Here is a 26,148-nt window from a genome sequence, read left to right as displayed (position 1 = left end):
CCGTCTTTTTGTAGTGATGACCTCAGATAAAATAATGTTTTCCGCTGATTTCAATTCATAATTTAGTATTCTTATTTTTTACCAAGGTCTCTTTTCATGGTCAAAGTTTTTATGCAACACAATTCCCGGATATGTTCTCATGATTCCTGATTTTGTACCAATGTACCGCCATGATACATAAGTGGCTGGATGTTCCTTCCAGTATTGTTCAGCTTTATAAGTAGCCCAAACTGATGATCGAACAGTTGACTGTAAACAAATTACGAGTACTATTAATGCATACTAAAAGTGATTATTTCGGTCTAAGTAAACTTAGTTTTAAGTAAAACGAGCATTTGTAACTGAATCACTCGAAAAATACTTAAAATAAGTGCATAACTAATAAGTCATATTCAGAAGTATTTTGTTTAGACTGCGGTAAACTCAAAAATATGTATGCAAGTCTCTTGCATTCACTTTTTAACTGTACATAACAACAATACACTCAATTGTCTGAAAAGCTACTGACTGCATGAAAACTGTATAAACAGTACTGAATATACAGCAAGAATAAATATTTAAAAATTAACTTTAATTCTTTAAATTCTTTTGATTCAGACTTTCATATTGTTTAAGTCACAGAACACAGGTCCAATGTCCCCCGCGTTGCACTAATTTTATATTTTCAAGGAACAGTCAATCTTCAACAATTAGAGAACTTGCCCGATATATATTGCTGATATTAACTTTTACATTATGTTTTATAAAATCGTTGCAAGAATTGTACCTCTCAGAGCGCTTACGAGGCAATTTTACGTAAATTTAATATTTCTAAGGGCCATAACCCTTTAAAAAACGTCGATCGCCCACCACTTTTGAATTTGTCCGAGATACTAACCTATAATATAAATTGTATAACAGTCAGATATAATATTATAGAACTTCTTTTTTTAATTTGTTAATATGGGGCCTGTTTATCGAAACTGTTCTAAGATCGGTCCTAAGAATTTCTTAGGACAGAAGTTAGGATAAAGTTAGGACCGACTTACGACACGTCTCAGCATGCACATCGAAGCTATCTTAGAAATATCTTAGCTAGGACGTCCTAACTGATGTCCTTAGTATTGGCGGAAAAGAAAATACAAACTGAATATGAAAAAAATAAATTATGATATCATATTTTATCAATAATTTTATTTCAAATATGGTAAATTAGAAACTTATAACTAATAAGTAGTTTAAAATTAAAGATGATAAATAATTTTTGTAAAATAATTGTACATTTAAACAATGTATGAAACATAACATGAAACAAAATGAAAAATTTAACAACTAACTGTAAACAAGATACATAATACGTAAAAATCATAACATGTTTTTGAGTGAGTTGAATTTGAAGTGTCACATTTTCATTCTTTAACAGTTCAAATGCAAATCTCCTGCATTATTCATATCAATACGGAGAATTTCAACTACATTTGTATTTTTACTACTGATTTAAAATTAAAATACGCGTGAAAATGAACAAAAGACGAAATTAGAATGTATCTTAAAGTTAGGACCATCCTAAGACCATCTTAAGACACCTAAATTGTTATCCTAAAGTTAGGACAATTCCTATGATTTACCTAAGTTGTGACATGTTTGATAAACCCATTTAGGACTAAGATGTGTCCTAAGTTGGTCTTAGGACACGTCCTAATCTTAAGAGAGCTTCGATAAACAGGCCCATGTAGTTTTTATCATGCTTTTTCAAAAATATAATAAAAAGTATTGGTCACCGTTTTAGATTTCGATCAATAATCAATGAATGACATATTATCTATCGATCATACGTTATAGATTCGTTAAAAAATGTTAAAACAAATACAAAGAAAATGCATTGAAAACTTACTTTAGTATATATGCATGCAATGGTTCAATATTTCCCTTAACATAATAAGTAGGATAAATTCATTTTATATGGTTTTAAGTAAAATTAATGACAATAAAAAAGATAGAAATACATTGTTGTATATATCTATCAGAAAGTCCAGTTACAGTTATTTGGTTTTTATGAAATAAATTTCCTTTTCTATAAAAGAATCAGACTGTCTTTCATATGCCACAGTTGTTCAAACACTTTAGTTGAAACTATATGTCCAAACAAAATTAGGTAGATGTGATATGATTGCAAATTATAATATCTTCTAAATGAGACGAAAGTAAAAAACTAAACATCACCATATGACCACTACGACGCAATGAGCAATACCCATACCACATAGGCAGATGTAAAATATTACCACGACATAACAAAATGAGAAACAATTAAAATGAGAAAACCCACGGTGTGATTTATGACAAAAATACAACATAATATAAAAGTCAGAAATCAACGATACAGAATTAGGACAAGACGTTTTCATACATTTGTATCTGTATATCAATAGATGTTCATTTTTTTTTATATATTAAAAAAAATTCAAAGACCAATATAAATAGGATTCAATTTGAAATGGCTTTAATCTCCAGATTTCAATGAAACACGAAAACTAACATACAGATAAGACAGACAGAAAAGACAGAAAGTACTGATACATACAAAAAAATGTCGTATGTTTGCCATTGAGACAACTCCTCGCAAGAGAACAAACGACACATAAATTAACAACTATAGATAACCGTAAGGACTTTAAAAATGAGGAAAGCCCATACTGCATAGTCAGCTATACAAGGCTACGAAATGACAGATCTAAAACTATTCAAACAAAAAAAGTAACAGCCGAACTTATGTTTAAAACTTGAACGAAAAAAGTGTACCTCTTAATAACAAATATGTTGTAAATAAGAAATTCCCGCATACTGATCACTTGTTCCTCTGTGTTCTATGTTTTTTTTCACTGTTAACAATATATGATATCTGGTATCCCAAAGTAATAATATTTTTACTGATATCGTTGTATATAAATCCACATTATCATAAAATACCTTAAACCCTGGATTACTTGACGTCGACGTGATATAATTTTTATATTTCGTGACATCTTCAGCTGTTTCATCCCTGTCTAGAAATTGAAATGGATTCTCAAAAGCTGTCGGTGTGAACTTGACAGAACTGTGAGCTGAGAAGTAAAATTAGGAATATTAAGTTCTACTTAACAACCAGTGATATAATCAAAATGCTGAAAAGATATCTAATCTAAATTGTCAATCACATATGTGTATAAACTCATCATTGATACCAGGATTGAAATTATGTATTTACGCAAGACGCCAGTATATTGCAATAATGATGGCTATATAAATCAGCATGGGAACAACACTCTACAACTGAAGAACTGAAAAACACTTATATACCTATATGGAGTTTGTTTTTTTCAGAACGTCAGGTCATTCTTTTTCAGAATCAACCCGGACGATACCATGTTTCAATGGTATATGCTCCAAGGCATAAAATAATGACCTGTGTAAGGTCATTATTTCCCTTGATAAACATGCAATCTATGATTTACTTCAAAATTTTATTCGTCTTATAGTTTTTTGTTGCCGATTTGGAAATCTATTTTTCTAAAGTTCAACCGATGATAGATGTAAAAGAAACCGTCATTGTAGTCCCGCAATTTAATTTTAGAAACAAATAACGTGAAGTTTTGTTGATTTATCGCTATATAATAAAGACACATTATCATAGATGTCAGATGAATTTTAATGTAGACTTTCATAAAACAAATCCAGATTTAACATATTCGTGTGTAAGATTTTGAAAATCTTATTGAGTCAAACTGAATAGGTTGATTGATTTTTGGTTGCTTGCTTAACGTCTAGTGGCAAATATTTCATGCATGTTCAGAACGATACACACTGAATTGGAAATCATACTGTGACCTACATGTATTTATATTCGTCTTCGTGTCAGTTTTTATCTTTTTAAAATTTATGTTTACCTTTTACTCTATTAAATGATCAACTAATAAAATAATCTTATATTCTATTGAATAATTTTAACGTAACTCACGAAAGGGTCATGTGCGGAGGGTATATAATTTTATCCTGATTATCTTTTAATAAAATGTATTGCTATTCGAAAGACAATCTTTCTGAATTTTTCATTCGATTCAAGTAAAATGGTTAAATAAATAACAACTTTTCCGCGATAGAAATAACATAACAAATAGAAAACAAAACATACCCTCTCCCCCTTTTTCATAAGCTAAGTGGTACAATAAATAACTTACAATGTGTCTTGTATTTGTCATACACAGTTATCGGATGGTAACAATACATTTGTGTCTTACTTCATGCAGTTACAGTAATATTTTTATTGTGTATGGATAACAATTTTTAAAAGGTTTATATCTAAATTATTTGGTGAGTTTTATTTCACATTTTGAATGAGCCGCAGGGCGTATTAAAACCTGAACGCATTAGAAAGGAATATCCCACTTTAGTGTTGGTTAAAAAGGATATTAATTTTACAAATCTTTATAAAATTAATATTTTTTTACGGTATATAAGTCAGATAATGCATATTTTAAGGGTTTTCTTGTCGTAGAACACACCTCGGGGTGTCAGGATTGTTCAAAGAAAGACCTCCCTCCGGTCGGTCTTTCATTTGATCAATCCTGACACCCCTCGGTGTGTTCTACGACAAGAAAAACCTTAAAATATGCATTATCTATAACATATTACCACTCATTAAAATCGGTGCAAGCTCGGGATGTTTATTTTTGATAGACACTTTTATATTAGTAACACAAAATTAAAATGATATCTGAGCCAATACAATTTTTTCTATTTAAACAGTCATTTATCTGCTTTGAAAAAAACCTAACAGGGCACTTACCTAATGTAGCTCTTCTTCTGTAGAATTTGCAATTTTTAAAGTTATCCCTCGTAAGATTTCTATCATGGAACATAAAGACATTGCTTTTATCTGTGTTGAATTTTGATTCATCGATTTCGAAGTACGATTCTTCCACAAGAACAATACATAAAGAAAAGTTACTCTGAGGTATCTACAAAAAAATTACTTCAAACACATTGTGGGTATATGAAAAAGTATTAATATATAAATATGTCTGATGATTCGTAGTGTTTATGACATGTGTTTCTTGAAAGATTATCAGGATTCCTGAGTTGAAATTGGCAGGATTTATGATTCGTTTCTGCGTCCCTCTAACGTTTGGTTAGAATGATTGAACATTATGGAGTAAGCTCCCCTTAATTGTTAATTTCTAGTGCGTTTTAGCCAAATTATATAATGAAATAGCAGAGCAGGAAAAGTAAACGAATATATTGCGAACCATAATACATTCTAGACTTAAATTAATGTAAACTTGAACGGATTTTTGTTTGTCATGATTTAACCACTGCCGGATTGTTTTGCAGATTGCCACTTAAAATTGAAGGAAGAATCAAGACTTGGTATAACATAGTTGTTCATACATTTAATAGTTAGTCCAGAACCAGAAACAACACATTTTTATCATTTTAACACAAATAAACTATTTGATATTCCTGAATGTTTATTAGTTTTAATAAGTGCAATTTAATTACATAATTTTGATTATGCTTTAAGATTTTGTACTGATTGTTTGTTTTCAAATATGAATAAAAGGATTGTTGGATATATGTGCATTAGACAGCAATCTAATGCCATAAAAATGAGAAAAAAATCGTTTTGTGGTAGGCCAGTGAAACTTCATCAACAATATACGGGAGATACAACATCAAATCATGCTCTCAATCATAACACGGTTAGTTTTAACAATAATCAAATTTTGCATTGCTTTGACAGTATATATCATTATAATAAAAAAATTGTCAACAACTTATTATTAACAAACAATACCTTATCACCGATGCCCGAAGAAAACAAATGTTTGAATCTAAGAAATCTTAAACAAATCAAGTTGTATAAGCTTATTCACAAAACAAAACAAAAAAACCCAGACATGTAGAAAAATTTCTGAAAAAGATTTTAGAGCAATACACGAGCAAGAGTCTTAGTTTCAAGACAAATATAATCTCTCAATGTTGTCACTTTTTATCTATTTAACAATCATAAGAGACAAAACACAGTTTATACTACAGCTACAAATCCTCAACAAAATGGTCATTAGAATTATCATTGAATCATGTAAAAATCTAAGATCATTAATTCTTTCTGTAATACAATAGCAAAATCACTCGTAAAGTGATTGTTATTTATTGGGTTTTCATATGTGAAGCTAATACTCATACAATGAAAATGTCTTCTGATTAATGTGAAAGACATACAAACTAATCCGTGGTTGGTTCTATTTCGTCATGTGAACAAATGCATAATTACAGCTCAAGCTAGTAGTATACTTTTTAATATTTAAAAGTATTTTACAAATTTGTTATCTAAACTTACTGGACCCCAGAACAAATGTGCTTTAAGATTAACATCCTTACTGCCATCATTAACAAGTTTTCCACGTGGCTTTATGAAGAACTTATTGAAAACTTTAGATCCTTCTCCGCCGCTGAAATATGAACGTAGACATATTAAAAATGCATTTACTTATATTGAAATAAGTCATAAGTTCATCACTTTCCGTTTTAATAAAATTAAAAGTATGTCGCTAAACAAATATGAATAGGGAAACATTTGGGTTTACCCAAGAGAAATCTTAACGGTGTCAAAAGACACAATGTCGTCAATAAAAAAGGTGGTTTTCTTTATTCACAAATATGACGAATAATTCGGATATTTTACATTCAGATACCTACCAGACAAACAATATGGGTATCTTTATACGCGAGAATGTTTTATTCATCGCAAGGATATTTTTGGTTTCGTAACTCAGAAGATGAAGAACTTTTTTCTATACGCAAAATTTTGTTTTTGAGGTATATCCCGTGCCCATTTGTTTACTTGCTAGACATGTTTAATGTCAGATTACATATTCATCTGACAAGAACCTAGAAAAAATTCTTCTGAAGGGTAAACAATAATAATTGTATATCAGATAAAATTGTATTAATTCAAGTGTGGACACAGATAATTGTGAAGAGCAATTTTTGTATCAGTGCTAGAAGGTTCAAGTAACTGTACAAATGGTCATTCGGAATATCAAACTGTATTTTTTAAATGAAGACGAAAGCTAAGTGTTTACAATACAAGAACAAATTACTAGTAAATGATAAGTCTCATTGATGATGTACAATCTAGGACAAGATGACATGATTTTAAATTGGGCACGTTTTGACGAATAACTTTATTGGGCAAATTCGGGGTATGTGAAATACATGTAGAACACGTATGGGCGATTTAAGGGGGCGCGTGGGTATAAATCATTTTTTTTTAATATAAACTTTCGCTATAGTTATCTATAAATGAACCTTGTCATATACTAAATAGAAAAATGAAATAAAAAAAATGGGGTCACCGTTCATTAAAGCTCACAATCTGTCCCGAAAAAAGCATACATTTTTGTAAACGTCCCTTTTTTCTGTTCAACTAATAGGAGAAATAGAGGGAATATCGAAATACAAAAAGAACTAAATAACAGAAATCGGTAAAATTTTACAATTATCTAGTTTATGTACAGTTTATTTGAAAACAGTAAAAAAAATATAGGTCACCGATGAGTTAAAAAAGATATTTAAATTTGAATGCCAAAACATGGCGTGTTTGCACCAAAGGGAGATAATTTTGAGCTTTTTCAATGATATAAACATTTTAAAAGTCATCTAGAGCCAAACAGAATCGATATTTTTGGTTGATTTTTGTTTCATATCATAAAGTAATAACTAATATTGTAATAAACATAACTTGTAATGAAAAAACTAATGTTTAATTTTTTTGCAGAAAATTTTGTACCCGCGAGCCGCCTTCAGATTTAAAAAAAAATAATTATAAGGAGATGTGGTATGAGTGCCAATGAGTCAATTCTCCTTCCAAGTCACAATTTGTAAAAGAAAAACCATTATATGTCAAAGAATGTCTTCAACACGGAGCCGTGGCTCACACCGAGCAGCAAGCTATTAAAGGGTAAAACAAATGACTAGCATGAAACCATTCAAACGGGAAAACCAAGGGTCATATTTATTTAAAAAACGAGAAACGAGAAACACCTATGTACTACATTAACATACGACAACTACTGAACATCAGTTTCCAGACATAGGACAGGTGCAAACAAATGCAGCGGGTTTAAACGTTTTAATAGGTACCAACCTTCAGATTTACCTGAATCAATAGTGTAACATCACAACATAGAATGACACACTATAAAATATCAATTGCAATGGCTTAACTCAATCAAAGACATATTAACACAAGTCAACATAAACTGAACGGATAAAATTGATCCATGACACAATGCAAATACAAAACTCAATAAAATAAGGGGTGGATAAATAAAGGCAACAATATCTACCGCTGTGAGATGTTAAGTCATTTCAAAAGTCAACCATAAACATGAACAAAATGCCGCCAAGTGGAATAATGGATACCTAAACTGCATACTAGGTGTTCTTACAAATAACGGTATATTGCTGGGTCTTCCAAGTGCTCCACGAAACCTCTTTCTAAATTATTAACATCTATTTTATCAGCAATCAAAGACGGGCTTCAAAGTTACTGTGCAACTGCCTATTCTAGAGGTGGCGTGAATCAGATGTGGATATTTAAAAATTCCAAAGATCTTTTAGAGTACATACAATCTAACTCTCTTTCATCTGGTAATAGTATTAAAACATTTGACTTTTCTACACTTCACACAAGTATTCCACATTCCAAATTGAAAGAGTTGGTTTTGCATTGTTTCATAAAAAAAAGAATGGCCAACGAAGATACAAGTATCTTGTCTTAGGAGGGGATAAATCCTACTTTGTAAATGATCACTCTGATTCAAACAATAAATTCTCTGAAACTGACATTATGTAGAAGCTTGATTTCTTGATTGACAACATATTTATTACATTCGGAGGACGTATTTTTCAACAGACTATCGGCATTCCAATGGGAACGAATTATGCCTTCTTCTTGCCGACTTGTTTATTTATTATTCTGAGGCTGACTTCATACAGGAACTTCTCAGGAAGAAAGATAAGAAGTTAGCAATATCCTTTAACACTACTTTCCTCTATATAGATGATGTTCTTTCACTAAATACTTCAGCATTTGGTGACTATGTTGAACGCATCTATCCCATTGAACTAGAGATAAAGGATACAACATATACAGTTAAGTCGGCCTCATATCTTGACTTTCATCTATAAATTGACAATGAGGGTCGATTGAAAACAAAACTTTACTACAAAAGAGATAATTTCAGCTTTCCAATTGTGAACTTTCCATTTCTAAGTAGCAACATTCCAGCAGCACCTAAGACGGTGTATATATCTCCCAATTGATATGATATTCCCGTGCTTGCATTTCCTATCATGATTTTCTTGAGGGTTGTTGCTCACAGGAAGCTATTAAATCAGGAGTTCCAAATGGTGAAGTTGAAATCATCACTTCGTAAATTTTACGGACGCCATCACGAGTTGGTTGACCGTTATGGAATAACCGTTTCATAAATGATATCAGATATGTTCTTTACGTCGTAACTACAAATCCCTTCCCTTTCATGAATGTGACCTACCGGATTAGACTATTAACCGGATTTGTTATCTCATAAGCAACACGACGGATGCAACATGTGGAGCATGATCTGCTTACCCTTCCGGAGCACCTGATATCACTCCTATTTTCTGGTTGTTTATTCTTTAGTTTTCTGTGTTGTGTCATGTGTACTATTGTTTGTCTGTTTGTCCTTTTCATTTTTAGCCATGGTGTTGTCAGTTTATTTTCGATTTATGAGTTTGACTGTTCCTCTGGTATATTACGTCCCTCTTTGACACAGGTAAAAGAATAAATAAAACACGTTTGAGGGAAAAGGCACGTTTGGGAGGATGGACACCATTGGAAGTGCTACATATTAATTGTGTCATCGACTTCGAAAGAGTATATTTTAGCTATGAATATGTTATAACTATTATTGAGATCAAAACACCAATCATTGACATAATAAATACTATAAGTGTATACCTTTTCATGGATTCAATAACGGAACGTGCTTCTTGTGCACGTTCAAGAACACTAATATCAACTAATACCGGATCTTCAGAAGATTTAACAAAAGCCGCATTGGGTAACAATGGGTGCATCAAGACTCTGCCAGTTCCATCTATCATAAATCCATAGGAGTATTCTTCTTCGGAGAAATATTCTATCTCAGTCAACAGTTCACTGATTTTTACATCAGTACACATTACTCCATGAAACCCCGCAGCAACTTTGACAGTACGACAGAGAGATGTAATCAATCCTAAAACGAGTATAAATCGAAATTGAAAAAAGGATGATATTATTTTATAATTTTTCATTATGCAACATGGAACCTTTCGGCTCAAATATCATTAATAAAAAAATATCTGAAATTTTCCCGCACAAGCACTGGCTCATGAGACTTTAAATAGATATTTATGAATGAAACATCTCAATTATTATAAGATGATGACTGGTTACTAAATTTATAGGCTTTATATTTTTTCTTAAATTCAGTTTAAATGAATTGTATAGTCATGATCTAAACGATCATCTTGAGTGTTTTTTGGATCTTTAAAAATATTTTACCATTAAAATACTATATACATTCGACGATATGCAAGGCAAACGTCCAGAACAGAAACCAAGCCTTGATGAAAATCAAAATAAATATTGCGACAGGTTTTTGTTATACCTACGCAAAGAAAATAAATAGATGAATAAAGTACAATATACGTCCAAGCGCGGACTTAAAAAAGTAAAAAAACAAACCCCAAAAATAATGTGATGGCACATTTTTACAGGTAATTTTTATGAAATTTTAGTAAAATAAATCGACTGTTGTGTGCATGATGTTGTATATACATTAACAGAAAAACTCGTGTTCTACAATGTGATCAACCCCTACGTCTTCTGATCCATTGAATCAAACACAAACTTAGTGATAGGATTTTCTGACTATTCAAAATTACATTATTTTAATCTTTGTAGTCTCAAAATCATTTCTCCGACTACTGGATGGATAAATATATGACCCAATACTTGTTTGTCCGATTATAAGACATGTTTGATCATTCATCAAATTGGAGGCATTTGGACAATAATAGAAACTATATACTATGTAAAAGATTATGATACAATATGGACGAAGTGTTGAACCACGAGTCATTGCTCACGAATGATACCCCCGCTTAAAGTATTCAGTAAAAAAATTATGATGAGTGATAGATGAACAAATTAACACACTCGGAATTCCTTTAAGCATTGATTTTCCGACCTCACAATAACCATAGACCTTCTTCCTTTATTCTTGTATACACCCCCTTTGTATATTATTGAATGACTCATTGTTATTTTTAATTAAATGTTCACTGTAAATTTTGATATGTCGAACGAAAATCTTTCCACATGATTTTGTTTTTAGTTAATCCTTACACTTACTGTAACCCTACTTCTGTTTTTTTCTTGATTTTTCAGATTTGCAGATTTTCGAGAAATCGCAATATAAAGTAATAAGAAATCACATTTTGTAGCTTTTTGTAATTTACATATTTTTGTATTTTTTTGAATACTGTAAAATGCCTATCTCATAACAATAGTTGTATCACTGGAAGTTTAAATGCCATATATATTTTGTTTTAGATATTCCTAATACAAACAACATTTCTTAAAAATGAGAAACATGGCTGGATTACATATACATTACCCTAAAGAGTATATAAAAAATCACATATTTTACATTATCATTAGTACATACCAATTTCTGAAAAGGGATCAACATATGGTGATGTAAAGGTTGACTGATCAGTCTGACCACTAGAAGTCAAATGTTCATAAAAGGTTGCCAATTTGACAGAAAGTAACTTCTGTTTGGATTCAGTAAAAGCAAAGTATTCGAAATGTCCAATCTAAAACAAATGGATAATTTAAAGCAAATTTTTGATAAATTAAATACTATTAGACACGTTATATTTACTTTAATCTTCAGGTAATTTGATTTCCCTTGCAATTAATGTTGTGTCGTTGGACTTTTTATGATGACATATTTTTATTTGTAATACAGTTTATAACCTGCTGGTGGACGTTTCGTCCCCGAGGGTATCACCAGCCCAGTAGTCATCACTTCGGTGTTGACATGAATATCAATTATATTGTCATTCTTATAAATTTCCTGTGATAAAACTTTGATATTTTCGAAAAACTAAGGATTTTCTCATCCCAGGAATAGATTACATTAGGCGTATTCGCACAACTTTTTGGAATTTTGAGTCCTCAATGCTCTTCAACTTCGTACTTATTTGGTTTTATAACTATTTTGATCTGAGCGTCACTGATGGGTCTTATATAGACGAAACGCGCGTCTGGCGTACTTAATTAAAATCTTGGTACCTTTGAAAGCTATTTACACCACTGGGTCGATGCCACTGCTGGTGGACGTTTCGTCCCCGAGGGTATCACCAGCCTAGTAGTCAGCACTTCGGTGTTGACATGAATATCAATTATATGGTCATTCTTATAAATTTCCTGTGATAAAACGTTGAATTTTTCGAAAAAATACGGATTTTCTTATCCCAGGAATAGTTTACCTTAGGCGTAATTGGCACAACTTTTTGGAATTTTGAGTCTTCAATGCTGTTCAACTTCGAACTTGTTTGGCTTAATATCTATTTTGATCTGAGCGTCCCTGATGAGTCTTATGTAGACGAAACACGCGTACTGCGTACTAAATTGAAGTTCTGGTACCTTTGATAGCTATTTACAGATTGCATTAATTTCAAACGATTAAATTGAATAATTTTCAACCCTTTAAAAATTTTATTTCATTTTTGCTCGTTATTTATATATTGCATTCATGTTTTTAGGAGAGCAAAAACATATTAAAAGGGAGGAAAAGGGATGGTAGATATTTGCCGTACTCTGGAATATATACATTGTACTATACGTATAAAACGGCACTTTTACAAGTTTGTCCATATACAAGATTTGTATTGACTACACTTTGTATTGACAATTGTGACTATTGAGGAAATATTTGTTTACATTTTATCATATAAAGAATAGTTTGATCTAACATCCAATTCTAAACTAGATTAGTTCAAGTTCTTGAAAGTAAATTTATGGTATTGCTGGACATCATAATGATATCCCCAACCAACACAAAAAATCAATATCAACTAATATAAGGGATTTGTCCCCGCACAACCCCGAAATCCGTAATGACGATATTCTTAAAACAAGAAAATACTGATAACAAATAATGTAAAAAAATCACGATTTATTGGAGAGAAATTAAGATGGAAGTCATTATCTAGATAAGTCAATGAGAGATGACGAGTATCGCTGATACATTAAATTTAAGTCGATTTTTTTTAAAGGTTGGCCCTTTCATTCAATATGTAATTCCATCAATATAAAAATATATCAAGCATGGAAAGATACCCATGAAAAGATCCCTTATTATCAAAGACACAATGTGGACCTATAATGTCACATTATTTTGTAGCAGTTATCGGATCCTTTCGTTCTTGTAAAAAGTTTTTATAACATTTTATAATATAATACTTAAGTTGTTAACATAATTTTAAATCTATTAAAGTGTTGTTTTCTTAATTTTTTGGGGTCTCAATATGTACAGTTTTAAAATATCTATTAGAACTAAAAAGACCGGATCCTCGTCTGTGTTTCGTGCAGTATATTGTTGTAGATACAGCTATGCGATAACGAGCACATCAATAACGTTATATAAATGAAGGCGTTTTCGTGCAATAGTTGTTTATCGGTCTTTCAATTCGAGAACCGATTTTGAATAACTAACAAAAATAGAAGCTGAGAGAATCGTAAGAAGTTTGTATGGAGCGAGATGACTAGCGTCAAAAAGATAAAATGAATCTGGACTCGGTATGTCAAATGTCACGGTAGGAATTAGACACAATCGGTTAATTTACAAATCAGACACCTATTCAGGTGCTGGTTGTGTTTTTGCCTATTAATGTTTATTCCGTATTCTCTCCTTGATAACATCAAATGTTAAAGTACATACTTGCTTTGGTCCATAGGACGAATTATGTAAGGTCTGATTTGACATATTTCGTAACTGAGTTTTGGCTTGTTCATCTGAAAGAAAGATGCTTAATTGTTATAATCTGGCTTGAAATATAGTCTATGCAGCACTATAAATAAATTTGCAAAACTTTACATAATTAATTGCCTGAAAAAGCAATACATCGACCATTACAAAAGACCATAATTTAGTCAAAGGTGATACTATGTAAACTGAAACCTATCCCGTTTGGCTTATTAAGCATTGATTTATATTATTTTATATTGATCATACTTGTCCGGTTATATCTCGACCTACATCTAGGAATTGACAATGAAAACTAAACCTTACGACAGAAGAGATGATTTCAGCTTCATAATTGTGAAGTTTTCATTTTCTATATAGGGACATTCCAGCAGCACCTTCATATTGAGTATATATATCTCTGTTTATACAAACTGAGTGTCACTGAGGAGTCTTATGTAGACGAAACGCGCGTCTGGCGTACTTAATTATAATCCTGGTACCTGTGATAACTATTCAACGATATTCCAAAACCTCATGTTTCCCTTTTTAGCGGACTGTCCCTTACAAGAAAGCTATTGATCCAAGAGTTCCAAATAGTCAAGATGAAACTTCCCTTCAAAAATTCTAAAATCTACAAAACCATCAAGTTGTTGGACAGTTATTAGATATCTGTTTCACAGATAAGGACTCATATTTTCTAACTATTGCATCATTAATTCTGTCCATTTTTACCTCAATTTCGACACACTCAAATTACACTTAATAACCACTTAAGCATCACGACGGGTGCTATGGCAGAGCAGGATCTGCTTACCATTCTGGAGCACCTGCGATCATTCCTTGTTTTTGATGGGATTCTTGTTGCTCAGCTGTATTTTCAATTTTGTGTTTTGTGTACTGTTGTTTGTCTTTTTGTCGTTTTTCGAAATACACATAGCATTAAGATTGTTTTTTTTTGTTTTTTTTTATATATAAAAACAACTTTAAAAAAAAACACGACATATCCCCGGTACGCAAAAATTATATGAAAATTTAAAAGTCGCAAGCAAAAACATTTCAATAGAAACAAAACAAAACAGATATATAATCATATTATGCAAAAAAGGTTAAATTTGCAATTCAACAGTCAGTTTGAGTTTGTTCAAAAGAAGTAATGTAAACTAAGATTTTTGAATCTATTTGTTTATTTATCTATGTTTATCTATGTGTATGTAGTACACACATTCTGATTATTGATAAGTGCATTTGTGGTTATGTTATACAATAGTTGTCAGTAAGGTAACATTAAACAATAAGTAATTGTGTTTATGATTGTGTCGTAGATATTGTATTAAATTTGTGTATGCCTCTCCTCTTTTACAAAAAAAATGTTTTTTTTTTTTTATTGTAAACCATTAAGGAATGTTAAAAATTTGATGCAAAAGAAGATTAAAAATGTTTAAATCTCATATTAAAAATTCGAATAAAAACCTTGGAAATAGCAACAACTCTGAGGTGAACGAGACCAAATACGTTTAAAGGTAACTGTCTCCTGTCATACATGCATCACCAGCCATGGGAATTTAGACTCGGGCAAAACATCATAATAGGTAATAGAACTGAATCCATATTAACATATGAGATGAATATTCCGATACCTAATCATCATAGATCACAGAGACATATCATTCGTACGTTGGGACACAGAAAAAATGTATTGTTCTTTGGGACACAGAAAAAATGTATTGTTCTTATTAGCTCACGATAAAGATCGGAACATTTATACAGTGATGATTTCTAGAGTTACTGGTATCGATACTCGGTACTAACGAAGGATACACTAATACTCGAGTTATTTTTTACATCCCTAGTTATTATTGAAAAATAGGACGTTTTCAAGGGTGAAGCTAAAATAGTGTTTGTAATATATCCTTACAAGAAGTCGTCAATATGTGTTATCATATAGAAAAATACCCATATATGATACTGACCTATATGTTAGGTAGTAAATTCTAAAAAGATAATGTTTGCTCTTTTTTTATTATGATGGTTTTTTTGTTTTGTTTGATGTGTCTTAACCTAATCGTAATCTATCAGTTCAGTCTATGTTCAGACTGTTCAGTAGCTGTTGTTTATCTGTAAGCATCAACGCGATACCGAATTATATGAAAAGCTACTGAACAGTTCTTAATTAATTGCAAACGAATAGTATGAAGAGCATTGAAGTTACAGCAGTGGATAAGACTGCAAAGGAGTATGTCCTGTAAAAAGACGAAAGATTTTGGACACTTTTTAACACTTAAGTGTCTATTTCAGTTGAATCAACTAGTTTATGTGATAGATTTTAACTGATTTAGTCATTAAAAACGCTCCGATTCAAGCTTAAATATGCAAAATCATCAAATATGTCAAAGAACGTCACCTTTCAGATGGTTTTTGTCAAAAATGAAAGTGGCCGCATCCGTGTTTATCCTCAACCTTTAAATATGTTGTGTATTATCACCAAATACAACCTACATTTCAATATCAAGAATGAACACACATGCGGCCACTTTCATTTAAGTCTAAAATTCAACTAAAATGCTAAATTGTGAAGATTTCAGTAATTTAGAATGACTTAATGAACCCAGTACCCGATTTGTTTGCACTGTACTGTCAAACACAGCCTATATTTATGTAGCAGAGGCATTCTACTTTCCAATAAATAAGTAAAAGTTTACATTTTAACAATTTTTTAAAACTGCTATATTTTGGGGCCAAAAAGGGATCTTACTGGACCAACCCTCTACTAAATGACTGAACATCAGTAAATAGTTTATTTGTTAGACTTTGCAGATTGTGTGAATATTAAAACGATCGTTTCAAACTAAAGTTCATTCACAAGTTTTTCCTCAATTATTTAAAAAAATGTTTCCCCCGCATAAGGCTGAATATGTATTAATAAGCCTTGATATCAATAAAAATATACCTTGTCCAATCAGGTAAGTAAATATAGAAATCTTATTTTGAAGTTTTGCATTTTCAGTGCTTATTACTTGTACAGGATCACTGCCGGCTGTTGATTTTCCGTCGGTGATGAAAAGAATTACTTGATCTAAAATATATAATGACATATCAATCTCAACTATATTTGACTCAACCATATAGTTCAATTATGTCAGTTATTCTCATTTACCCATACATTCTCATAACGTGTGGTAAGTTTTGTAATTGGTTGTATTTTATACATGTTAAAAGAGATTTACTCTTCTTAATCCTTAGACCCTGACTCAGAAAATTTACATATTGTATGTATTATTAAAATATTTTTTCGTCGTAAATATGCATGAAATATTTGCCATTGGACGTTTAGCAACTAACAAATGACCAACAATCAATTATTTTGCTCTGCCGTTACACTATTGTATCCAGTTATGTGAAAACACACGCCTTCAAAGCTGTTCAACCCGCCTCTATTATTTATGTATCTCTGCCAAGTCTAAAGCATGTAGGTAAGTGGTTGTCGCTGGTTGATGTATGCGAATTTGTTATTCGTAAATTGTATTCTTATGAATTAGCCTTAGTTTTTTTCAATTGAATTTCATATTGTTATGTAGAGGCCCTTTAAAGCTGACTATAGAGTGTGGAATTTTTTCTCATGTTAAAGGCCTTATGGTTGCCTGTCATTGCTTACATTCATCTCATTTGAACTTTGAAAGTAAATTAGAAGGTCTAAAATACTAGACCACTCTGGACTTGACTGCAATTATTATGCACTTATGTACAATTTCGTTGACTTAATTTTTCTTGAACTTGTTTGAAACGTTACCTCTATTTTGAACTTTAATAACTTCATCTGAGGAATTGAAAAAACTAAACGCAGCAACTAAAGCCTTTTGAAAGTTGGAAACTGTATTTCCAGTGTCTATGGAAAAGACATAATCCTTAAGCTTGTCTGTATTTTCCTTTGTAGCGAATGACAGCTCACTTTGATAACATGAATGATATGAATTTCCGAAAGGCGAGAATGCATCTTGGTTAAAAGTTACCAGTCCAACCTGTGAACAGATATACAATACAATACATGTAGAATGTAGTGATTACTGGTGAAATATAATCATTTGAAAAAGCCCAATATTTAAAGAATACAAAATGTCAAACGTTAACATTTGTAAGTCTTGTATGTTTTATTAAATGTTGGGTAATAAATATGTTACGGAGTTAAACGTCCATTTTCAATGAACTAGTATACAATTTTTAGGAGCCAGCTGAAGCCCGCCTACTGCTGCAGGACTTTTTTGCTTTGTTGAAGCCTGATTGGTGGCCTTCTACTCTTTGGTCGGGTAGCTGTCTCTTTAACACATTCAACGTTTACATTCTCAAATACATTCTTGTCGATTTGTTTCATGAATGACAGTACTATGATTTTAAATGTCTGTCGTTCATGATCATAAATTACAACTTACCCTATCATTAGGCTTTAGTGTTTGAATGACATTATTTGCCGCTTCTTTAGCAATGACAATTTTTGTTTTTGGTGTGACTGCAGATGATTGTCTCATTGACGCACTTGTATCAATTACAACAACGACATCTTTATCCGAAGGAGAAGCTGTTGAAGCATATGGAGTCCTGAAAAAAGGAAATATTCATGCATTGAATATATTATTGACTTGTAAATGATATATACTCTATATGCTGGAATGTTGCTTCATAGAAATGTACAGTTTAAAATTGTCGTAATTTCTAGATTGAAACCGACCCTTACTGTCATTTTTTAGATGTAAGTCAAGATATAATATAAAAAAGAAGATGTGGTATGATTGCCAATGAGACAATTCTCCACAAGAGACCAAAATGACACAGAAATTAACAAGTATAGGTCACTGTACGGCCTTCAACAATGAGCACAACCCATACCGCATAGTCAGCTATAAAAGGCCCCGACATGACAATGTAAAACATTTGAAACGAGAAAACTAACGGCCTTATTTATATAAAAATATTAACATAAGGCAGTTTGAATAGTAACTTGTTTTAACTTCACATTCAGTTTGATAAAAACGCTCAATATAGTTATCAAACTTTACATTATCTAATGACGGAATATCATCTTTAAAGCGGAATATGAAACTAAGGGATTGTTGTGTAGCATTATTTAGTTCATTCTTAGGAACTCCCGTATAATGTACCTCCTGAGAATAAATGAGTATTTGCGAAAGAAGAGGTGCACAGCTGGTCCTTATTTGAATGCCGATTTTTTTAAAAGACATCCTTTAAACGTAGCAAATAAGCTACTTACTGTTTATAGATCATATATATCCACTAAATTTTATCTGATATTATAAGCGCTTTTGTTATGATCCTGGATTTGACACGTAACTATATAAACATTTGAAAGGGATTGGAAGACTTTGTTTTTTATGCGAATCACCGCAAATAATAGTGTTAGTGAACAAAAAGGCCGTTTGTGTATCTCCTAATTTAAGATGATTAATCAATATTATAGAAGAACAAGTGCAGCAATGCAAGGTATTTCAAAAATACTCTCACGTAAATCTTGGATCAAAGTTCTGACAGTTATCCAACTTCGTAGCAGGGTATAGAACAAATACACCCTCTCTCGTACTGTAATGCTGCCACAATACATTCTTGTTATCTTGGTAAGCCTTCTTCATTATATCTTTTATCAAATCGGTCGGATAATTTAGGTTATCTGTTTTGATTGGGGAAGTGGTTACACATGCTCGACTAAAGTCTACCTGAAAGAAATAATAGTTATCAAAGGTACCAGACTTATAAATTGATACGCCAGACGCGCGTTTCGTCTCCATAAGACTAGTCAGTGACACTCAGATCGAAATAGTTCGAAAATATGAAATATATAAACTCATACCTGCTTACCTCTGCAACTGGAAACAAGAAGGGATATCTCTTACCGCAGCTATGACAGCTGCGGGGGAAATTTAACCCGAACGACATTTCAAATTAAATATATGGCCTTTTAAATAATGCATCTATAAAACACCAATAAGAGTTTATAAACATTATTTCTTTTATTCGTGGTTATAATCTATACAAGGGTTATTTTGTTTCCTTTTTTTTCAATACCTTCTAGTCTCATATTTCTTAGCATATCAGATTTTTATTTTGCTGTGAGTCACACACTAAGCATAAGTTAAAACGTTTTACAGAATACCAGAAGCAAACCAAAACTTCATTGAACATAACCTGCAAAATGAAGATTTATTGTCAATGTACTTGGTTATAGAAATTGAAAAATATTTAATCCAATCTACTTACTGTTTGTTCTATCTCTGAATTTATACACTGTCGCTTGGTCTAAACAAAGACCTCTATCTAATTTTACAGACCAATTATCAATTGTAACATTTTGAATGAAGGTGAATTTACATAGCTGGTTATGCATGTGTAGCCGACGACGATAACCATATCAACGTACCAAGTCCCAGTCCTTTTGGATTAATGGATCCATGGAATTTCCTCAATTGTCTTATATATTTTCGTAATTTGAACATCGGAAAACTACAGTCGCCCTCGTTTTATAAAATGTGATCAAATATATATTTATTAACAGATTTTTTTTTATTTTTCTGAATATAGTTATTCTTTTTGTCTTACCTTTTTCTGAAATTCTAGTGCGTACGTTAGTTGGTTGTCCGATAAATCACAACAGTTTGGAAGATTCGTTGAAGAACTGTCTTGATTAACTGACACTATTTTTGCTTTCACGCTATCTAAAACCTTATTCAAGTTGGTCAATGCAGTATTTAAATTGGTTTGTATCTAAAACAGAGAAAATGATCCGTATGAATGTGTGTAATGCATCACATAGTATTTTGAACACGACATACTTTTACAAATACTCTCCTTAAAAGTTATGTTGAGTATAGAATTATAAGTATATGTTAACTAGGAATAGCATTGATAAAGGTTATACACCAAACATTATCTTTTTGATCAGTGTTGTCTAATTGTTGTTCTTTTGATAATGTTTCAAACTTCAACTGCAATAAAAATAACCGAAAAAAGTTTGCGTTGTGTTTTATAAACTTTTGTTTATTTTTCGTTGTTTCTGGTAATATGCGATGGTATTATAAGTTTGTCTTATACTAATGTGTTCGAATGTTTATTTGTGTCTTCCAACTTTAAAACTGATGTTGAAGTACTTATTTTCTCATTCTAATTGTGTCTTTTTGAACATATTTAGTACTTCTTTGTTATCCGGATGCCAAATTGTTATTGGAATGTTTAGAAATAAGAAATACACAAGCATATTTGAAACGAAGTCCCTCATAAATATGTGAAAGCAATTTATTTTATATTTGGGATCCACACAACATACATATGATCACTTATCCAAATGCCAAATTATAATTCTCAGAAATCAGAAATACATTTGATTTACTTTATATTTGGGATCCACACAACTTATTCGTTATAACTTACTCTTTGTAATGTTTCATTTCCAGTGCCTGGTATTTGTACGTAAGGAATTTTATCAAATTCTTCCTACATAAAAAAAACCCAAAACATTTATTTAGTAATTAGTTTCTGACAGACATCAACATTGTCCCTCAGCTGGAAGAAAAAATACATAAATGTTGAAATCCGCGGTGTTGACACGATTTTAAAACAGATTGCAACTGTAAAAAGGAACATGTCGTTAAGGGCATATTAGTTCTGAATTATTGCGCATTCGCAAGTCAACAATGAATACGTAGGCGGATCTACGGGTGGACCCGGATTGGGGCGGGCTCGCCCCCTTCTTATGGGAAAAATTGGGTTGATTATATCTAAGGAAGCACTGAATCATGACTGGAGTGGGCCCCTTATAATCTTTTGAATCGTTCCATTACAGTTATACATTGTTCGAGAATTATTGGGTTCGTTTCAATTCAACTCAAAAATAAACACACGCATATGAAAAGTCATAACAATTTAAATCTCAAAGTAACTATTTAATCTTTTAACACGGACATAAACACACGCATATGAAAAGTCATAACAATTTAAATCTCAAAGTAACTATTTAATCTTTTAACACGGACCAAAACTTAAACCTCATAATTAGAGACCAGCCATATGTAGTATAATTGAATACTAACTTTAATAAACAACGCTAACTACTATTTGTTTTATTAAGATTTCTTCGCAAAAAACGCTGATGTTACTATAACATTGCACTTCTGAACATTACACGCATATGAACCTGAACAAGTACTACTCTCTCTTTACGTATGATCAAAAGACAGACATGGCAAAATCAGTAAAATATGTCCCTATATCGACGACGATTATTTTGAATTACAAAATAGAAATTTAAACCATAAGTTTATGCTGAAAAACGGATTGTTTTTTTTTTTATCATATATAAATATAATATATTATAACATGACACACATTATAGGACAACTTTTATCATGTATGATGATCATTCATAACAATTACAAGCAGAAAATAAAATGTTATAACAATTACTTAGTCAGACATTCATAGAGTTTAATAAATTATTACCTGCAAATAATCCACACCAATGCCCTTTTTTATCTTTTGCAATTCTTCGGCTAACAAATTTCCATCTATACTATCAACAGCTGACACAGAAGTAAGTGGTCCAACAAGTATTGTTAGTATAAGTAAACTTTTCATCATCTCTATAAAAAAAAGAAGATATGGTATGTTTGCCAATGAGACAACTATAGGTCACCGTACGGCCTTCAACAAAGAACAAAACCCATACCGCATAGTCAGCTATAAAAGGCCCCGAAATGACAACGTAAATCAATTCAAAAGAGAAAACTAGCGGCCTTATTTATGTAAAAAAGACTTTGTGTTAACTTTGTTTTAAAACTTTAATTCCTCTACCTTAAATACAAAATATAGTTTGATTGTATAAATTGATTAAAAAAAAAAATTACCACTATCTCGTAGAATATATTGCAAATGTAAATAAAACTACACTGCCTAAATGTACCCTATGGAACTGACTTAAAATAAATATAATATGGATATCACTGATTGTCTCAATTATTTTGAGTAATTCTGACTCGCACTCATACACTAGAATATTTGACCAAAGAGAAACACTTTTGTTCTCTAAATTTATTTAGCTTTCTATTGAAATTCAAACTCTTTTTGATACCGCTGAAAAGAACAACTCAGTACCTTTCAAATTTTTTTAAATGAGATCAAAAATACTGCCGAAAAGACGATTTGAAAAAATGTATATCTAACCTAAGATGATCGATCATAATAAATCTCTTGTTTAATACCAAATTTATGACCATTTTTTTTTTAGAGATGTCCTAAGTTACGATCACTTAGAAAACCCTTTTACGCATCGTTGTCAATATAATGGAATTTGATGCGACTGTCCTACAAGTGAGAGGTTTAACGAGCTATAAGACCAGGTTCAATTCACCATTTTCTACATAAGAAAATGCCTGGACCAATTGAGGAATAAGACAGTGGCTATTCATTCGTTTGATGTGTCTGAGTTCTGATTTTGCCATTTGATTATGTTCTTTCCGTTTTAAATTTTTCTTGGAGCTCAGTAATTTTGGGATTTTACTTTTTATGACTAAGACGTGTCGTAATATAATCATCAGACATGTCTTTGTCCTACGACAGCTTTGTGAATTTTTTTCATGATCTCAATTGCCTTTTTATATTGAAGGTATAGATTCACTTTATAATATTTGAAATAAACTGCATACATATCTAAAAATTACGCATGTGGTTTCGGCCTCTGAACTGTAAAGGGGCACTAGATACGAGATATATAAAAGTATGATATGTTTTTGTTAAAACATTAACGATAATGATATAGTGAAATAATAATACGCTTTTAGCAGCCAGTATTGTTCAATTTTGTCAAATTAACCTGAGAAATATTGATGATGAATTAGTCACTTGCAAGTGAATAAATCGACCTTTTTGAATCCGAATTTATGTGAACTTCAATTTAACCCCTTAACTTGAGACAAATAACGCATGCAATGTGCGTGTTATGTCATTTTAAAGAAAAGAATGTCAACATTGAATGTGAAACAAGGGTAAATAATTTGATTGACTGATTCGATCCACTAAAAAATATTCTTATACAGATAAAAACGACAATAACACATATTTTTGTCAATCGATAGGACCATTGTGCCAATATGATAACTAATGCACTGATGAGTGAATGGTATGGTGGAATAATTGTGGTAATCGATGAAAAAATATATAGGACGAGGCGGCAGTAAGGTACATCTTCATAACTAACGTTTATATATAAATAAATTTAAAAACTGATAATTATGATAATAAAACTTTATTATATTATCAATAGAAATGTAAACAGCACCAATTATGTTCTCCTTACATGCCAACCAATGTTTTGAGTTTTTTTTTAACATTAAATTTTTGTAAAGATAGATAATTTTTTTGTATGTAAATAAGACTGGGATAAGGAATAAAGAAACATGTTGTGAATGTGTGAATATTATTTGTTCGTGACACCCGAATAACTGTATTATCTTTAAAAAGATTTAAATCTAAAAAAAAGACCAATAAATCGACATAGTTATATTTAGTGTAATTAACCTTTGTAAAATAAATAGAAATATACAACTCAAAACCTAAACAAGGAAGTTTTTAGTTAGAAATTGGACAATTCCACGTTCAGAATATTGCCCTTTAAAAAAAGTACAGTTGTAAATAAACAAATATGTCGCTCTAGTTAGGAAGATTTGAAGTTTATTTCCTTCCAGAAAAATTATTTATTTTTCACCTGCAGAAATCACTCACTGAAAGTACAAAATACAAAGTGGAAATTATAGATACATATCTTACGAGCATAAAGGTGCGCTTGGATATGTTTGGAGGTTCAGCATGGGTATCCAAAATAACTCTTATTGTATTGATTGAATATTGGGAGACACAAAACTTGCCTGATAAAACCATGGGTCAAGGATTTCTAACACGGTTTAAGTTCCTGTCTATAGATTATCAGTCATAACCACACTTTATACATAGATCGGTTTTAAAAGGTTACAGTTTTAAAATTCAATTTTAGGTTATTGGATAAAATCAACATTTATTTAGATATTTTACAACAAAGTCTGTACACCGATTGATCGATTAAGTGTGAGTATGAAGGGTTGTGTTTGTAGTCCTCCATTTTCAAACTATGTCATTCTTATGTACCTGCTTAACTTAATTGAGGGATTTTTGACTCTACGTGTGTATTTTTTGATTATTTTTTGTTTTTTAATTATGTTGAAATATTGTTTCAATGGTTTGTATTAACTCTTTGAATATTCACATACTTAGTTTTGCTTTACTGATAAAATGTACTCTGTACTTAATGTTTTACCTAGACATAATGGATTGTTCTTCTCTAATCAGGATGAAAGCCAAAGATCGAGGTAAAATATTCATATGAAGAAGAAACAAAATTGTCGATTGAGTAACGTAAAGCAACGTTTCTATACTGAATTACCAAATTAGTACGTTAACAATGAGACATCATAATTAAACAGTATATTCAAATGATTTAATTTTGATATCATCCAAATATATCTATAATTTATAGATTCATATCAACTGTCAAATACTTTAAGATAGCCCGTTTTTATTGTATTGGCCTTTATATATTAAACTATTTTTAAAATATAGTATATCCTTATAAAACAAAGGAATTATTTCAGATTTAAACAATAATGAATTATTTACCACTTTACAAAACTTCGTGTAAAGTTTTTAGAATCACACCAACTTAATAACTGCTCTTAATTTGACTAACCGTAATGGGAATGATTGCACATCATAAATATAGAAAGATGTGGTATATGTGTCAATAACACAAATCTCAAAGTCAAAATGTGAAAAATTAAAACATTATAGGTCAAAGTATGGTCCTAATACGGCTCAATCCGAACAGCAATATATAAAGGGCCCCTTAACATGACCAGTGTTAAAAATCCAAACGGGAAACAAAACGGTCTAATTTATATAACAAAACACCTTTGAACCACATCAACAAACGACAACTACTGAACAACAGGTTCCTGACTTAAGACTGGTGTAA

General features: G+C 31.3%; 1 protein-coding gene across 1 annotated transcript in view; it reads right to left on the bottom strand.

Moving 5' to 3' along the window:
* LOC139527009 (VWFA and cache domain-containing protein 1-like) overlaps positions 1–26,148 on the bottom strand; it is a 56,046-nt gene that overhangs the window by 16,623 nt on the left and 13,275 nt on the right. The window contains exons 2-15 of the mRNA XM_071322240.1: positions 22,590–22,729; positions 21,522–21,584; positions 20,694–20,858; positions 19,605–19,813; positions 18,518–18,683; positions 17,881–18,109; positions 17,041–17,166; positions 14,067–14,140; positions 11,784–11,934; positions 10,028–10,307; positions 6,359–6,470; positions 4,805–4,976; positions 2,950–3,083; positions 83–249 (exon numbers count right to left, since the gene is read on the bottom strand). Coding sequence (XP_071178341.1) covers positions 83–249; positions 2,950–3,083; positions 4,805–4,976; positions 6,359–6,470; positions 10,028–10,307; positions 11,784–11,934; positions 14,067–14,140; positions 17,041–17,166; positions 17,881–18,109; positions 18,518–18,683; positions 19,605–19,813; positions 20,694–20,858; positions 21,522–21,584; positions 22,590–22,727 — 2,186 coding nt within the window. The 5' untranslated portion in view covers positions 22,728–22,729. The remainder of the gene's footprint in view (positions 1–82; positions 250–2,949; positions 3,084–4,804; positions 4,977–6,358; positions 6,471–10,027; positions 10,308–11,783; positions 11,935–14,066; positions 14,141–17,040; positions 17,167–17,880; positions 18,110–18,517; positions 18,684–19,604; positions 19,814–20,693; positions 20,859–21,521; positions 21,585–22,589; positions 22,730–26,148) is intronic.

Source organism: Mytilus edulis, chromosome 1 (genome assembly GCF_963676685.1).
Source record: "Mytilus edulis chromosome 1, xbMytEdul2.2, whole genome shotgun sequence".
Lineage (NCBI taxonomy): Eukaryota > Metazoa > Mollusca > Bivalvia > Mytilida > Mytilidae > Mytilus > Mytilus edulis.
The sequence above is the reverse complement of the archived record's forward strand: the minus strand, read 5'-3'. Positions and strand labels throughout refer to the sequence as shown.